This window comes from Phaethon aethereus (genome assembly GCF_964289735.1).
Source record: "Phaethon aethereus genome assembly, chromosome: 1".
Taxonomy (NCBI): Eukaryota; Metazoa; Chordata; class Aves; order Phaethontiformes; family Phaethontidae; genus Phaethon; species Phaethon aethereus.
The window spans coordinates 77,547,567-77,562,537 of NC_138575.1; the positions used below are offsets into that span (position 1 = coordinate 77,547,567).

Here is a 14,971-nt window from a genome sequence, read left to right on the forward strand (position 1 = left end):
TAATGTACTTATTCCACTAAATAATGATATTAATATTCTATGCTAAAACCCTCAGAAGACAGAAAATAACCAGAATTCAGCCTCACTCTACAGGCTAGATCCTGCTTTCAGTGCTTCTCTGAACTTTCATATAATCCTTTTTCTGGTCTCTTCCATCTGACATGCCCATGACAAGGAGTATTAGAAAACACATGGCTAAATGTTAAATCTAGCATTTAGTACCCACTAACCCAAAAAATCCCCTAAGACAACGATGTCCTGATTTTGTTCACGTGTGGACTGAAATGTAGATTGACTCAGATGCCACAGAATTTGCAACAAGCCAGATCTTTTTTTTTGTAGCATGGTTTTCTGCGACAGTTTTAACCAGCATATTGTAATTCCAGATAAATTAAAAATTACACTGTATTTTAACTAAATTGGCCATTACATATATAATTTTTATAAATATATGGGCATCTCTTTCTATGTGATAAAGCTGTGCATGCAACATTGCTTGCATTATTTATTCTAATATGGCCTTACATTTTTAACATTCTGGAGATCCTTGTACTGACAGCAAATAGTTGCATGAGAACACTGTCAGCAGGAGCTGAAAAGCTGCCACTTGGCATAGATAGGACAGCATTTTATTGTAAACATACTAGACAGGATTTTTCAAATTACTTAGCACTAGTCTTCCTGCTCACTTAAATCATTATTTTCAGAGGGGGTAGATAGAAATAGCTGTAGTTAAAGTTATCCAGCATTTTTCATTAAAAGATTCAGCTTTCACTTGTTTATAACTCTGTCAGAATGATTTCTTTTAGGTTGCAACTTGCAGGTATGTGTATCTGATTTAGGTTTCCTCTTACTTTTTCAAGTTCCAGCTAAACTGATGCAGCTAATAATGAGATTGACAAAAAATGTATAGACTTGTTCATGTTTGGGGAAAAAACTTTCAGTTCATCAAAAATTTCTAATGAAATCATGCTCAGGAGCAGGATCTTAAAATGAGTACAGATATAGAAAGAGGAGATAATTTCCCATGTTTTTCCGCTGTTTTCACTATTCTTAAGTCACTTCTTTCTGCTGCCAGTAAGTATCTATGAAAATCACTGACAAAGCATATTATTCTTCTAATGGCTTGTGTACACAGACGATGGTAGTTTACTGCTGCTTTGGATCTAAAGCATGCAGCTTTTCTGAGGAATTATGTATGGATCTATATGATTCTGCTTACTGTATTTCTAGATGACCTCTTGAGGTCCCTTCCAGCCTCAGTGCTTCTGTGTTTTCCTAGCATGGTGGGCAAGATTTTTTTTTTTTTTTGTAACTGAGAAAGTGCATGTTTAAAATTTACACTAAGAAACCATTAAAGTTGCAATATTAAAAACTGAAAAACTACAAAATACCAGACTTCTGGTACATAGACTTATTGTATCATGATAACCATCCTTAATGAAAAATGCAGAAAACACTCCTGTCTTATTCACTGCACAATGGAGCTGCGGAAAGTTGGCTCTGTAGAAACAGCCAGAGAATCTTGTCTCATTTGCTGCAGAATGAGTAGTAAATCAGAAAGGGACTATCAAGAAAGGATGGTCTTGTTCAGACAATGAATAGAGCCCTAAAAAACTCTAATCTGCCCTTGCCATGCAATTCCTACTTAGGGCTTGGCAAGTCACTTGAATCATATGTATTACAAGTTACTATTATTATATTGCTTTCTCCATGGCATTTGCAACTACAGCTGGAGCCATTGGGAGCTTGGCTTTGATCATACTAAAGTGCTATAAATGCTGAGCTGGGTTCTGGGTGTTTCTTGTTAATCATCTATTACTACTAAATGACTTTGACATTAACATCTTTGTATTCATTTCCCATTTGTAAGATAGGCAAAACGGTACTTTTTAACTTGACAAGAATGGTCTGAAAATACATGGCCAATGCCTACAAAGCACTTTGCTATTACAGTAATGAGTATCATGGGGAAATCCATGAGGAAATTAAAAATTTTATGTTCATAATAGGGTTTAAATACTGTGCAGCAGGAAAGGCATGACACTGAATTATGGAGAGGAAGCTATTGAACAAAAGCCTGTTTAATGAACACTGACCATCATGTACACCAAATGAAGCAAAACACCAATAGTGACTGCCATATTAGCATGCAATGATATGATCAGGTGATATATAATCATGTAATTAGGACGCAATGACAATCTTGTAGTGCATACATAAAAAGCAGGGAGCCTCCCTACAATGTTTTGTGCTTTCTAACTTATTTTAACATCTTTTTTTTTTTTTGAGGAACACTTACCTCATTACCAGTGGACTTAGGCCACATCTGAAAACCTCTCCCAGTATTGTGTTTCAATTGCAAACTGGCTGATAAAAATTCATTTAGTGAGGTACTGGTTCTCTGCCACTTGTTCACATAAAAAAACAGAGAACCAAGCTCTGACAAACCCTGAAAGGCAGAGTGTCCTGGAGGGACCATGACAAATCAGAATACTTGAAGAGAGATACAGGGATATACTAGGGGTATATCAGACCCTACCAGTCCCAGGTACACAGGGCTATAGACCCAGTCCAGGCTGACAAGGGGCAAGTGTCTCTTTTTCAGTGCTTCAGCATAGCTGTACTCAGTACTTGCAAAGCTGCGGCTCAAGATTTGAGCCAATTCCTCTGAAATGGTTAGCTGTGAAGAAGTTTTTTTAAAAGTCAAGATTTGGTTTCAGAACTCGACCTTTATAAATAGCCTGCTGTAATCTCACAATTATTGCCCCAGGCTATCTGGCTACAGCTTTATACTTCTTTGCATTTGGAAGGGCTAGAAGTACAGTTATTTTAAATAGGACTCTGGAACATATTTGCAGAATGTGCTGTGGGTTTCAGCGTCGGTGTACTCTGCAGCAAGCTCTGTGGCCTTGGAAAGCTCAGCATCCTTACTTAGAGGTCTGTCAGCAAAAGTTCATTATACTTCCAACTACAATTTGAACACCACAGGGCACAGAATAAATTCAAGTTTTTCACTCTTAAACCTTGAGGCATTTAGAAATATTGTTCTAGAAAAGGCTCTAATCCTCCTGTCACCATCTCACTATGAAAAAGGATAATGTAATTACTAAGGAATGTACAGATTTGTGGAAACAAATAATAAACAACATAAACATCCTCTCCCACTATACCCTTGCAGCTGATGTTGCACTGCAATTAACAGCATGCAATGTTTACTTCTAATAAACATTGAGAATTAAAATTACCATAAAGGCAATTTTTCTCTGTGCTTTTGCCTTTGGCCCTGTGTAGCCTCTTAATATTGAGGAGCAATCAAGCCGTACAATATCCTGTGGCATTTCTCGATGGCATTCAAAGGTGATTCTTTTGACATTGTACTTGGGAATTAATATCATCTAAGCGTGTTTGCACAGTGGAGATCTCAGGAAGAAAAAAGCTGAAATGGAAGAAAGGCTATCACAAAAATACTGGCCCTATGCAAAGCACAAAACATGTTTCAAGTCATTTTATTGTACTTCCTTTTTTTTTTGAATCTCACAAAGCTACCACATAGGAAAGCAAGCTATTGGAGTCAGATCTGACACTCACTGAAGCCATCAGAAAGACTCCCATGCACTTTGCAAGCTTTAAGAGGATGGTGCTGGGTCACAGAGGGTCAATTATTTTAACCTGTACAGAACAATTTCCAATTTTGTGGGCTCATGAATATCTATATCTTCAGCATCCCAGCTTGGAGAACACATCACTCAGGGCTTTTCTTTGAAGAACAGTATATATGATACAGCTGCATGTTTTCCAGGTAATAACAAGAAAAGTAGACTGTGTACAGTGGAACTGGGACTAGAGCAAACATTTCTATCCGTTAAAAAAGAGGGATTAACACCCTTAATTTGATAGCTCTAGTGGGTTTATCATTACATCCATTAGTAGATTTATCAATGCATCTATGATGCATTCATCATAGAATTCATCAATTCAAAATATTGCAAGCCAGAATCCTCTATGATTTATTTGTTTTGCTTTACAAAGAAAGCCTGGATCAAACTGATCCCTTACTTTTCTACATTCATAGGAGGGTAGAAAAGTTGTTACCATTGTGCTAACAGAGTCAGTGCCAACATTCTGTTATTCAATTCCTCTTATCCATCCCAAGTACACCTTTGACAGCAAAAAACACATTACTAAAATTACAAATCAGCTTTGGCCAAAACAAAGTTGATTTCTTGGCTTATGGAAAATAACAACAATGAAGAAAATAAAACATTTTGGGGCATTTGAAATTTAATCTTCATCTACCTACATTTGCAGTCCTTCTGGTTTTTGGCAAGTTCAAAGCCAGGCCTACATTCACAGGCAACCCCACCTTTGGGCGTCTCCCGGCAGATGTGTGCACACCCATGATCTTTGTTCATACAGTTCATACCCTCTGCAAAAACAAAGAAAGAAAAATGCAAAATATTAGTACTGAAATAAAATTACAAAATAATTATACATATCCAGTCCTCCAGTAATTTTAATTTTCCATCAGGAATGTGTTCCACAAAGCAAAAGCACAATCAACAACAGAGTGTAATAAAGGACAAACTTCCTCTAGGGCAAATACAACAAGTACTACTATGGAATACAGGTTGTCTCTGCTACATGCAGAAACACAGGACTTGTTATTTCTCTATTCCATACCCATACCTTTTCATGAAAATATCATGGATTTAACAGATACTCCAGGAAGTTGTCTGTCCCACAGGTGATTATCAGAATGGAATAACTGAGCTCACTGTTATTTTTTCCTTGTATAAATCTAATGGTTGTCACTGTCTGGTGCATTTTTATTTGGCTGTTAATGTGCTTTATATTTTCTAAGACACAAAATGTACCAAAGATTATATCTGAGCATTTTTGCCTGGATCTGTTTCTTCGCTATTTGTTATACATCTCAATTATCTGTGTCATCCACCATAAGTGCAGCCCATCTTCAACCAACCTACTACCAATTTTCTCTTTGACTATATTAAACAAAACATACCAGCTGTTAAACAAACATCCAAATGCCATGGGTGGATTCCTGTTAATGTTTATGCCAAGTAGCAGTATCAACCAGAGGGACAATTTTAGCTTTCTAAACCATGCCAGTGATTTAGATACTGAACGCACCTTATGCTCTTAGAGGCTTTCATTACTGAGTTAATTCAAATCCCACATATTCACAGAAATCTTGAACTCAGTCCTTATGGGTCAGCATCTAGCATTCCTTGTGTGAAGGAAGGCTAGCTAGATTTGCATTACAAAGCCTTCCCAGACTTCCCCTTGGATATCTGACCTGGAAAGGAGAGACAAATTCCCTCAGAGTACACTGACAAAGAATTCACAGCGTAACTCATCTTGCTACTGTGAAAACAGCATGTATTCCCCAAAACACTGGTGCGTGCAACATCAGCATGGAGTCAGCAGCTCATTTGTCACCTCTTAACATGGCTACTCCTACCTATTCTAGGATAATTTCTCCAAACAGCTCCAGTGTAAAATGTTCAACTTAAACCTGCAGTGGCAATGTACCATAAATAATTTTTTTTTTCAGGGCTGTTGCAAAGTTTTTGCTTCCAAAGGTGAAAATTATCACTGCCCTCCCCTTTTATTCTTACAGAAACTACATGAACATACCTGCCACCTCTGGCATCTACACACGCTGCCTTTAGGCTGAGGCAGGTCTCACACTATCAAAAACTTGAAATCAAGTGTCAAGGCTTCATGGTGAATTTGAGCAAAAGTTTCTCTGCATGCAAAATAGTTTTTAACTGAACACAAATTAGTGTGTAGGACAGCTACTAAGAAACTTTGTATACAAAATTCTGAGGAGGAAATGCTACAGAAAGTCAGTCAGAGATTCCCTCAGGTTAACAGAAGCTAACAGCTTCAGAAGTTATTTGCACCGCTCAACTTTACCTCAGAAAGGTTTATATTAGCTGAGCAATGAAAAGCACACGTCACCAGTCTGAGTGGCTATTTTTGTTCATCTCTCCTACACAAAATATTAGGATCTAAAATCACTGCGTCTATGAAAACCAGCATCGTGGGCAATAGATATATTTCTCTCCTCTAAATCCTGCTCTGTGTTGGCCTTGATGAGTCTAAAAACTTGCAGATGTACAAAGTAAGTTATTCTCTGTGAACTACAGCCTGGAGAACAGATGCTATTGGATGATATACTATACCACCCTATACATGGAAGTGAGGTATGAATGTTTTGTTTGGCTGAACAGATACAAGAAACCTGGGAACGGCCTTATTGAAGGTTTTGAGGCATTTTATAATCTCTTTCTCTCCACTTCTCCCCACAAAGGATTTCAGACACAATGTGTTTGACAAACTGCATTCCTGTGCACTATGCTATGTTCAGAAAAGGATCTGGGAAAGATAACACATGCCTGATTGAGTCACACTGCTGAGGCAATGAGAAGAGAGGAATTAGATAGATGAAAGAAGATATTTAATGGGCCAGAAGTGTAATGAAGCAAGCGATTTTCAGTGTTTACTTACAAATACTGAATATCTGCCATTGTTAAAATCACTTGGGAAGACAGAAATTGTGCACTGCTACAAATATCAGGAGAAATTAAAGATCAGAATTATTACATTTTGAAACAAAAGTGAAAGACAAAGCAGAATTTTATGCTGGTATTTGTGTGTAAGACCACAATATTTCAATTACTGTATTAATCATTTCAGTTATTGCATTCATCAGGTAGTTGGAGCTGTAGAAAAACTATTTCAGTTCCATGTTTAGCTGGAGAAGAACACCATAGAAATCTCCTAAGCTTGAAAAGCATTACTTCAGAAAATGTAAGTTTTTCTGGTGAAAAAGACCATTATTTTTCAGTCAAAAGCAGGAACTCATCCACAACAAAACTACTCATTTCTATTTCAGTGTTTTTCAAAAATCCCTAAGAATTAAATTACAAAAAAATCCTAAAAAAATTTTTATTTAGGCATGGTAAAATTATTTAAATAAAAATGCAGCAAATAAATATTTTATCTTGTTTTAAAAATGTAATCTAAAACAAAGTTATGTTAATCTGCAAATAGTTTTAATCATTCAAAAATTAAATTTTTCAGTAAATGCAGTATTTGGCCAGATGTCTTCTGTATCAATCTACATACAGAAATGATTTATCAATCATTGTTGATAAATAAGATTTACTTGTTTTGCAAGCTGCCTCTTCAGGCAATACTGAACTTTTTATGATATAGCATATAAATAACACTAAAAAATACAGAAATATGCTAAATTCCTTCCCAATACTAGTTTAGTTGCTACACAAATGCATACAAATGGGAGAGAAAAATACTCCTAAAATACTTTATTTCAGTATTCTCTTTACCAGGATGTGGTAAAAACTCTAAAATGAGCTAGAAATACATAAACCATCTCACATATATTTTCCTATACTGGAACTGGATGGAGTGCACTGCTGGTAGCAAAATAACTGGTCTGCTGACTGCACACCACTCTGCTCAGAGAAGTAGTAAAATGTCTGCGTTACTATCTCCCCTCACTATCACCTCCTGAGAAACAGTTTTGCCTTCTTTTAGTTAATGCTTAGCAGCCACCTAGTGTGCACATTTTTACAAAAGGAGCCAAGAGTGTGAATAAGAGCATGGAAAAAATCGCCCTGATGTTAAAGGGAGATGTTTCTTAAGCATCTCAGTGCCTGCCTTGGCCTTCAGCCTCCCTCGGCAGCGTGTTTCCAGACCGGCTGGCACTGCCGTGGGTGCGGGCAGCCAGGAGGCTGCTCTCCCCAGCGCCAGCAAAAATGCTGTGTTACCTCTGGGGGTAACTGGCACAATCAAGGCCAAACTGCTTGATTTGTAGAAATGGGTGGAAAACTAGGCATTCAAGCAAAAAACATGATCATGGTAAAATTGGGTGGGATTCTCCTCCTCATTTAAATGTGTTTGAAGTTTTTTCTCTTAATCACCATAAGCCCTAACTCAGCAGAGGGGCCCCAGCACCAAGAGGAGTGCCCTGTGCTTCCCGTGTTGCCCCTTCCTAGAGCTGACCACTGTAACGCAGAACCAGGGAAGAGACGGGAAGTACCTATGGAATTATTCTAGCCCTTTCCCAAGACAGAATTATACCCACAGCAGTTTTACTTCAATAGGTTGCACAGCCTGGGCAAAATATCAAGTAATGGATCTTCTATCCGAGCCTTCACCAGAAAGTATTTGCAGAATTACATCTTCTACTACACAGCCTTGTGGCCCTTCTCTCTCCTGTCATGTGCACAACCGCATCACTCTGGTTTGGAACACAAGGAGGTGTCTCTAGCTGCTTCTCTTGATTTTTGCAGTGATCTGTGTGTACCAACTTCTAGCACTGATGTGGCTATGGGTCAAGTGACAAACCATAGTTCCCAAACCAAAGCAAATACTAAATATTGATGAAAGAGAAGTCTGTACACCAAAAAAATCCTTACTTTATTGTCATGACACTAAAATGTCCAGTGTTGAAAGGTTCTACATTTTTCATGTTCACTGTTACTAAAAGCAGTATCTTAATTCCATATGCTGCTACTCAAGGTAGTCTCAAAAGCCTAGCACAAAAATGGGTGCACGTTCTCTTTGGCAGTGCTGGCAGACAGTAAAATAAACTTTTCACGCACAGACATATTCTCAGCAAATTCACCTCACAAAAAGACAAGAAAAAACAGAATCCAATGGAAAATATATTATAAACAGGAAGAGAAATGCCACTTAAGAAAGGAAAGCACTGATCTAATTAAACTAAAACCTCTCCAGCATTTTAGATATGACTTGAGAAAGTCTCTCCTGTTGCAGTCCTGTTTTTTTTCTGACTTTCAGTTACAAAAGATTGCTCATGGGAGAGTGGCAGACATTGTTCTATGACCCACAATCCACATTCATTTCTGTTCCTGGCCTAGGAGAGATTTGGGTGTGAGTCTACTACATTAATCCAGTCTGCTGTCTAGTTATCACAAATCTCTTAATAGTGCTGTTCCGCAAAATGTTCGGTCTGATACAATGACCTCTCCATTGTATTATGCACTAAAAACATTTTCAGCTCAGTGGCTCTGAAAGTGCTTAAATCAGGCTGGCTGTGACAACTAATGTACTGATCAGCCTCTATTTTTCATTAAGACTGCCTGCGCTCATCCTAATTAAGACTTCTAGCAATTATTTTACTCTGTGGTTCATCATATATGCTTACATTATCCTCTGTGTTGTCATAATTTCCCTTATTCTGTATTTATATTGCTGCTATTTTTTGTAACTTCCAAATAAACATGCTGATTCCAAACACAAGCTGAAAAAGACTACTCAAATTGCGCTGAAGATATAATACAGTAATAACTTTTAGAATATTGTCAGAGTATATGTGGTTGAATGTGGTAAGAAAATACACGAAATCTTGAACTTAATCCATACATACATGCTGACATGCATAGTAGTATGTGCATCACATACTCAGTCCTCAAAACTACATAATTGGATTCTCTTTTTTTTTGATAAGTTAATTTTAGCACCAGGTACACAGTGAAATCTCTTACTACAGTTGCACCCTCATTTAACTTTTTGTTAATGAATCTTACCAAAAAATGACAAAAAAAGTTGCAGACATGATTTACGAAATTCATATATCACACATAATTTCTATGATTCTGTTCTAGTGACTTCCAGAAGAGTTAAAAGACATTAAATATAAGTTATATGCAAGTCATTGAATTGCTGGACTCAGATAAGCCACAGCTTTTAATTATTTCCAAACTGTTTTACACACTTTTAATGAACATACCCTATAAGTAAAATAAAGCATAAATCTTTATAACACAAAAACAAGCAATTGTTGTGGTTAGTTTCTCTCCTTTAATGTTAGTTATAGGGGATAATTACTTCTGCTTGGTTAGGGGATCCATGTGGTGCTACGAAACTGCTACTGGTGACATTCAGGACTTCCAGGACTTTTCTCTTTTAGAGAACTGTTAATTTAAGGAATGGTAGATTTCAACTGTATCAGGATCAGGTGATACCGTTCAGCTGTATCAGTGTGTATTATATATCATAGCAAAATATAACAATACCAAATATATTGCAATAATAATAACTATAAAGGAAGAAACAGAATGTAGCATGAAATATAATGACTTTAGATCACCTGATTGTCATTTATGGTCATTCTCTCAATGCCTGGTGCTAGAAAGAGGAGAATGTATCTTCAGCAGCAGTGAGAGAGGAAAGAATACAAGGGGAGACAAGCATTCTCGTTTTAGTTGTTTACTAAACTGTTAACATAGTGGGGTTTTTTTGTTTGTTTGTTTTCTTTTTAAAAATTCATGCAAGAAAGTACAGCGCTACAATAAAACACACTGGTAGAGGACCAAGCAATTTAGAAGACTGACAGAGTTGAGTCCTCTCCCAGAGTTATTGTTTTACTCTGTTAGGAATGGAAGCCAAACGAAATTCACTAAGTTTCTGATGGAGACAGGAACATGGTGTTAGTGAAAGTGCAAGATGGCTGTTTTAAGCCAAATGTTACATTGCGCATGTAAATCTTGGTCAGATGGCTGGCTATCCAAAAAAAGCATACTGTCAACTTTTCAGCTGGCTTGTGGAAAGCAGCTCCCCATCTACACCTGTGAGTGTTCCCACTTTGGCCTTCTGACTCCAGCGTCGTGTGCTTCACAGGAGTGATGAAAATCAACATTTGGCTAAACCCAATTACAGTCGACAAATACATATGGTCAGATCTTAGCTCCATCGAAGCCAAAGGATTGTTTTCCAGCAGCCTAGATCTGACCTTTATGCTGCACAGTTGCAACAGATCTTCTGGACGTTTCTGGCTCACTAACGAGGGCCTGACTCTGGGACGTGAAGACTGTCTGGGTGAGCTCAGCTCCCCATTGCGAGCCTAAGATGCTCTCATCTCAAAACAGAATATGTCCTTACGTGAGGATAAAAAAACCTCACCAAGATTTGCTCTCTTCAGCAAGAAAATGGAAGATGAAACTAAATGATTGAGGCAGCTACCCTTCCTCAGCCAACCACAACATCATGGTTACAAAGCATCCATCTAGGAATAGGTCGCTAGAGCTAAGTGAGAAACCTCGCATTGGGTATGCTGAAAATGTCATGGTCTAATCTTTTTTGTATTGTTAATTAAATGAACACAAGACTTTCTTTCCATCTTCATTCCTGAAATAAGTTGCTTGGTTCTGCCTAAAGCTTTAGGAAAATATAGTTGTTTCAGTGACTACAACTCACCCAAACAGAGCTTGAAAAGAAAAGAAAATAAATAAAGCAGGCAAACTGACCCAAGTAAACAGAATTCTACACGATTAAGCAGGTTGGCTGGAGAAATCCTGGACATCATACAAGAAAACAGCTGCTGGTATATTACAAAATAAACAAATTCAAGTTTGTTTAGCAATTACATGTGTTTTCAGTTTGGATATAAACCGTGCTTAGGGACAGCATCTTCAGCAGGCAGGCTTGCAGTCTGATCTCTGACAAGATGTTCCTGCTCTGAGTGGCAGCCAGAAAACTGCATGTGTCATCCAGCCCTGAAGAGAGGTTTTGTCTTAAGATTTAGAAATAAGCATGTGTCAGAAATGTAACTTCATTCTGTCAGGAGTAAAAGCAAAGATTTGCAATTCTGCAAAGGTACTGTAATTTCAGAAAAGAGGATAGAAAGATTAAGTGAATGATGGGAGTGAATGGACCAAGTTTAATTTAGCAGAAAAACCATGCGGGTAGGGAAAGGAAATAGATTCAAAAATTTACAGAAAATGTCAGCAACTCCTGTGGGACCAAGAATAGAGAGTAATACAGACTGGCTGAAATCCAGCCCAGGTTGGTTGTGACCTACTCATGATTGTGTGATGACTTTTTGGTGGATCACGTGAAAGAAGTCTGTCAATCTCAGTCTGTTTCCCACATTGCAGAGCTACAAGTAGAAACTGGTGCTCACTGAAACCCCTTCCAATACTGTCTGTTACCTTCTCACACATGGATATTGTTTATCTCCAAGAAATTTCAGGAAGATAGCCCGGGGAATGTGTGTTGCTGCTGCTCTGGCAGAACCAAAGCTGCCGGTCTCTGCCAGTATCTACTTGGCACCTGACATTACTACTGATTTCACACAAAGGGAAATAAATGGCAGGGGAAGAGAAAGATGAGGACAAGGAAGGAAAGCAAAACAAAACACAGTCAACGCTACTACAATCTTCTTTAAATTTTGCTTCATCTTTAAATTGCAATTCCTTAAACAGTAAAGCAAAGCAAAAGAAAAGGTGGGTTTTCGGGGAGTCACTGCCACACAAAGTCCTTTGGCAGGTGAAGGTGGCCCTGAGGGCAGACAAGGCCCAGCAGGAGCCATAGCTGAGAAATCAGCTTTCTCCATTTGAGTCTTTATCACCGCCGCCATATTTGTAGGTGCCTTGGTGGGAGCTAATAAACCTTGAGTAGTTCTGATATCCTGGTCCCCAGAGGTGTGGTGCTACAGCAGAGCTAGCAAATGACAACATCACTAAGGCATGCTCACATACTCTCAGATGGGTAGGAGTACAGTAACTACAAAAAAGTCCCAAGCTGTTGCAAAAATTAGAAACTCCCAGGTTATTTTTGAAAATACTAGGCCTTTGGGCCTCATAGCATACTAGAGGTATGAAAACCTGGCTCACTCTTTTTTAAAGGGTTTTCTCTAGGGATAAAAAGTATTTATAACATGGGAAAATTCTAGAGCATTAGACCAGACAATGGCAAGAAAATGTTTTTTCCTTCCCTGGTCACAGGAAAACTCAGTATTTAAATAAACATTTTCCACCTCTACCAAAGTTCTCATAAAGATGTTGCAAAGTTTTTAGTCCTCCAATAAGACTTAAAATAATCTCAGAAAGCAGACAATTTCCACAAATATAAAGAAATAATTTAATTGAAATTATGGGTTTTCATTAGTGTTTCATGAGAAGGTTTTGAACTGGGTTTAACCAAAGGTTAAATCATTATAGTATCATTTCTATAAAGATAAGGCAAGAGATGGGATGATGGGATTAAAAAAAAAATACGAAAATTTTGTATTTTTTTCCTTCTTCTGAAATTTGCACGGCTGACATGAGACAGCCTTGGTTTCGAGAAAGAAATATTTTTAATAAAATCTTTCTAAAATAAATATTTCTAGGGCACTTTTTCAAACACATAGGGTGTATTCAAATAGATAGAACAACAGTAAATATTTCAACAACACTTTGCTTTGCAGGAACTCCTTCACATCCCAAACTCTTCCCAGGAAAATTTCATAGCATCTTGCAACATAATGTAATTAAACATAAAAGTAATATGTGCTTGATCAGCACCTTTGGAGGCAAGAAATGATATTTAGCAGGTTTACTTTCTGACTCTGTTATTTAAGAAAGCTGCATAGTAAGTAAACCTTGCAAAGCATCAGAATGAAACAGATTCTTCTTTTGGGTTCCTATTAAGCTTTAACTAAGACACTTCATTCATCATGGAACCAACTGATGATGAAGGGCCCTGGATGAGTGTGAGGGTTTACTTTCAAACTCCAAGCGGAAGAATGACCTCACCAATGCTTATTCTGCATTGGGAATATTCTTACCACTCTCGAATTCTTTTTCAGGGAAGTTACACTCTCCTGTGGCCTTGACTTATGGCACTACCTTTCTAAGGCATAATACACCCCAAATCAGATGATGTTGTCTGAAGAAATCTGGTACTAAATTTGATATTCTATTAGCCTGAACACAACATGTAAAGACACTTCTAAGTGCTGATGGCTGGAAAAAAGTTTCATACATGCAATAGATTTTTTCCTATTTTCTTTTTTACATAAACAGAAAACACAATGTAGGACTAATTAGCAAAATGATACATGACATTATATTATAAATAACTGTATATATTACATACTATTACAGATATATGTATCATTATATATGTACTAATTTATACATGTAATGAATTCGTAATTATATATAATGCTATATGTACTAATGTATGTATAACCTATTTAAAACCAAAAATATCTTGTGCAAGAAATGAATACTGCCCACTGCTCTACAGGTAAACATGGAGAACAGAATAAATTATTATCTTACATCAGGCTTATCATTTTTGTAGGGCTAAACATGATCAAGATTCGAAGTTCATTCTGTTATTTCATACCTTACAATATAAAACCCTAACCATGACGTTTAAGGAATTCATAGTATTGCCCCTGTGCAGAAAGGACCATGTAGCATAGAGGTGGAACCTCCTGTTCAGTTTTTTGGGTGGCTGCTTCAACTCTAGAAACCTGAATGTGAAGCAATATCCATATGTAGCTGTGCTCCCCGGAGCTTCACATTTCCATCAACTTTTTGACAGTAGAAAAATCAAATGATCTAAGTTTTGTCCAAGAACCAAACAGCTATTTTCCACCAGCTATGGCGACTTTCAGAAAAATCATACACAACCTGGAACCAAAATATTAACAGTATATTTGGAGCCATTGAGTCAACTACAGTTTCTCTCAAAAATGAGATTGTGGTCATACCTAAGTAGTAAGTTTGCACACAACACAAGTTCTTTTTAGGTGCAAAGCTTTCTTGTGTTCAAACCTCAATGTTTGTACAGCCCACTTCCATGCACCATTGGTGTGCGGGAAATAGTTTGCTTCCTGGGGAAGTCAAATTGGAAGGTGTACACTAGGACGCCAGAAACAGCATCACAGAATGCAGAATGGATTTCAAACTTGTTCCTAATTTCAATACATTCCCTTCTTTTTTTTTATAAAAACACATATGTATTTCATTGATGGGTATCAGAGAAATAAAGCAATCCAACTCAGAACTGCAGTGGAGTCAAGAAAGAACAAAATGATGCTATGCCTTAGAAAATACTATGGCTTCTAAAATGTTATTCTAGCAAGGCTGTCAGTACCTGAGGACAATGGAAGACT

At 37.4% G+C, this 14,971-nt stretch overlaps 1 protein-coding gene across 1 annotated transcript in view; it reads right to left on the minus strand.

The window, feature by feature from the left end:
• The window catches only part of SCUBE1 (signal peptide, CUB domain and EGF like domain containing 1), a gene marked incomplete at both ends in the record, with an annotated part of 212,072 nt that overhangs the window by 101,254 nt on the left and 95,847 nt on the right, over nt 1-14,971 (minus strand). Inside the window, one exon of the mRNA XM_082012017.1 lies at nt 4,304-4,429. Within this exon, the coding sequence (XP_081868143.1) occupies nt 4,304-4,429 (126 nt within the window). The remainder of the gene's footprint in view (nt 1-4,303; nt 4,430-14,971) is intronic.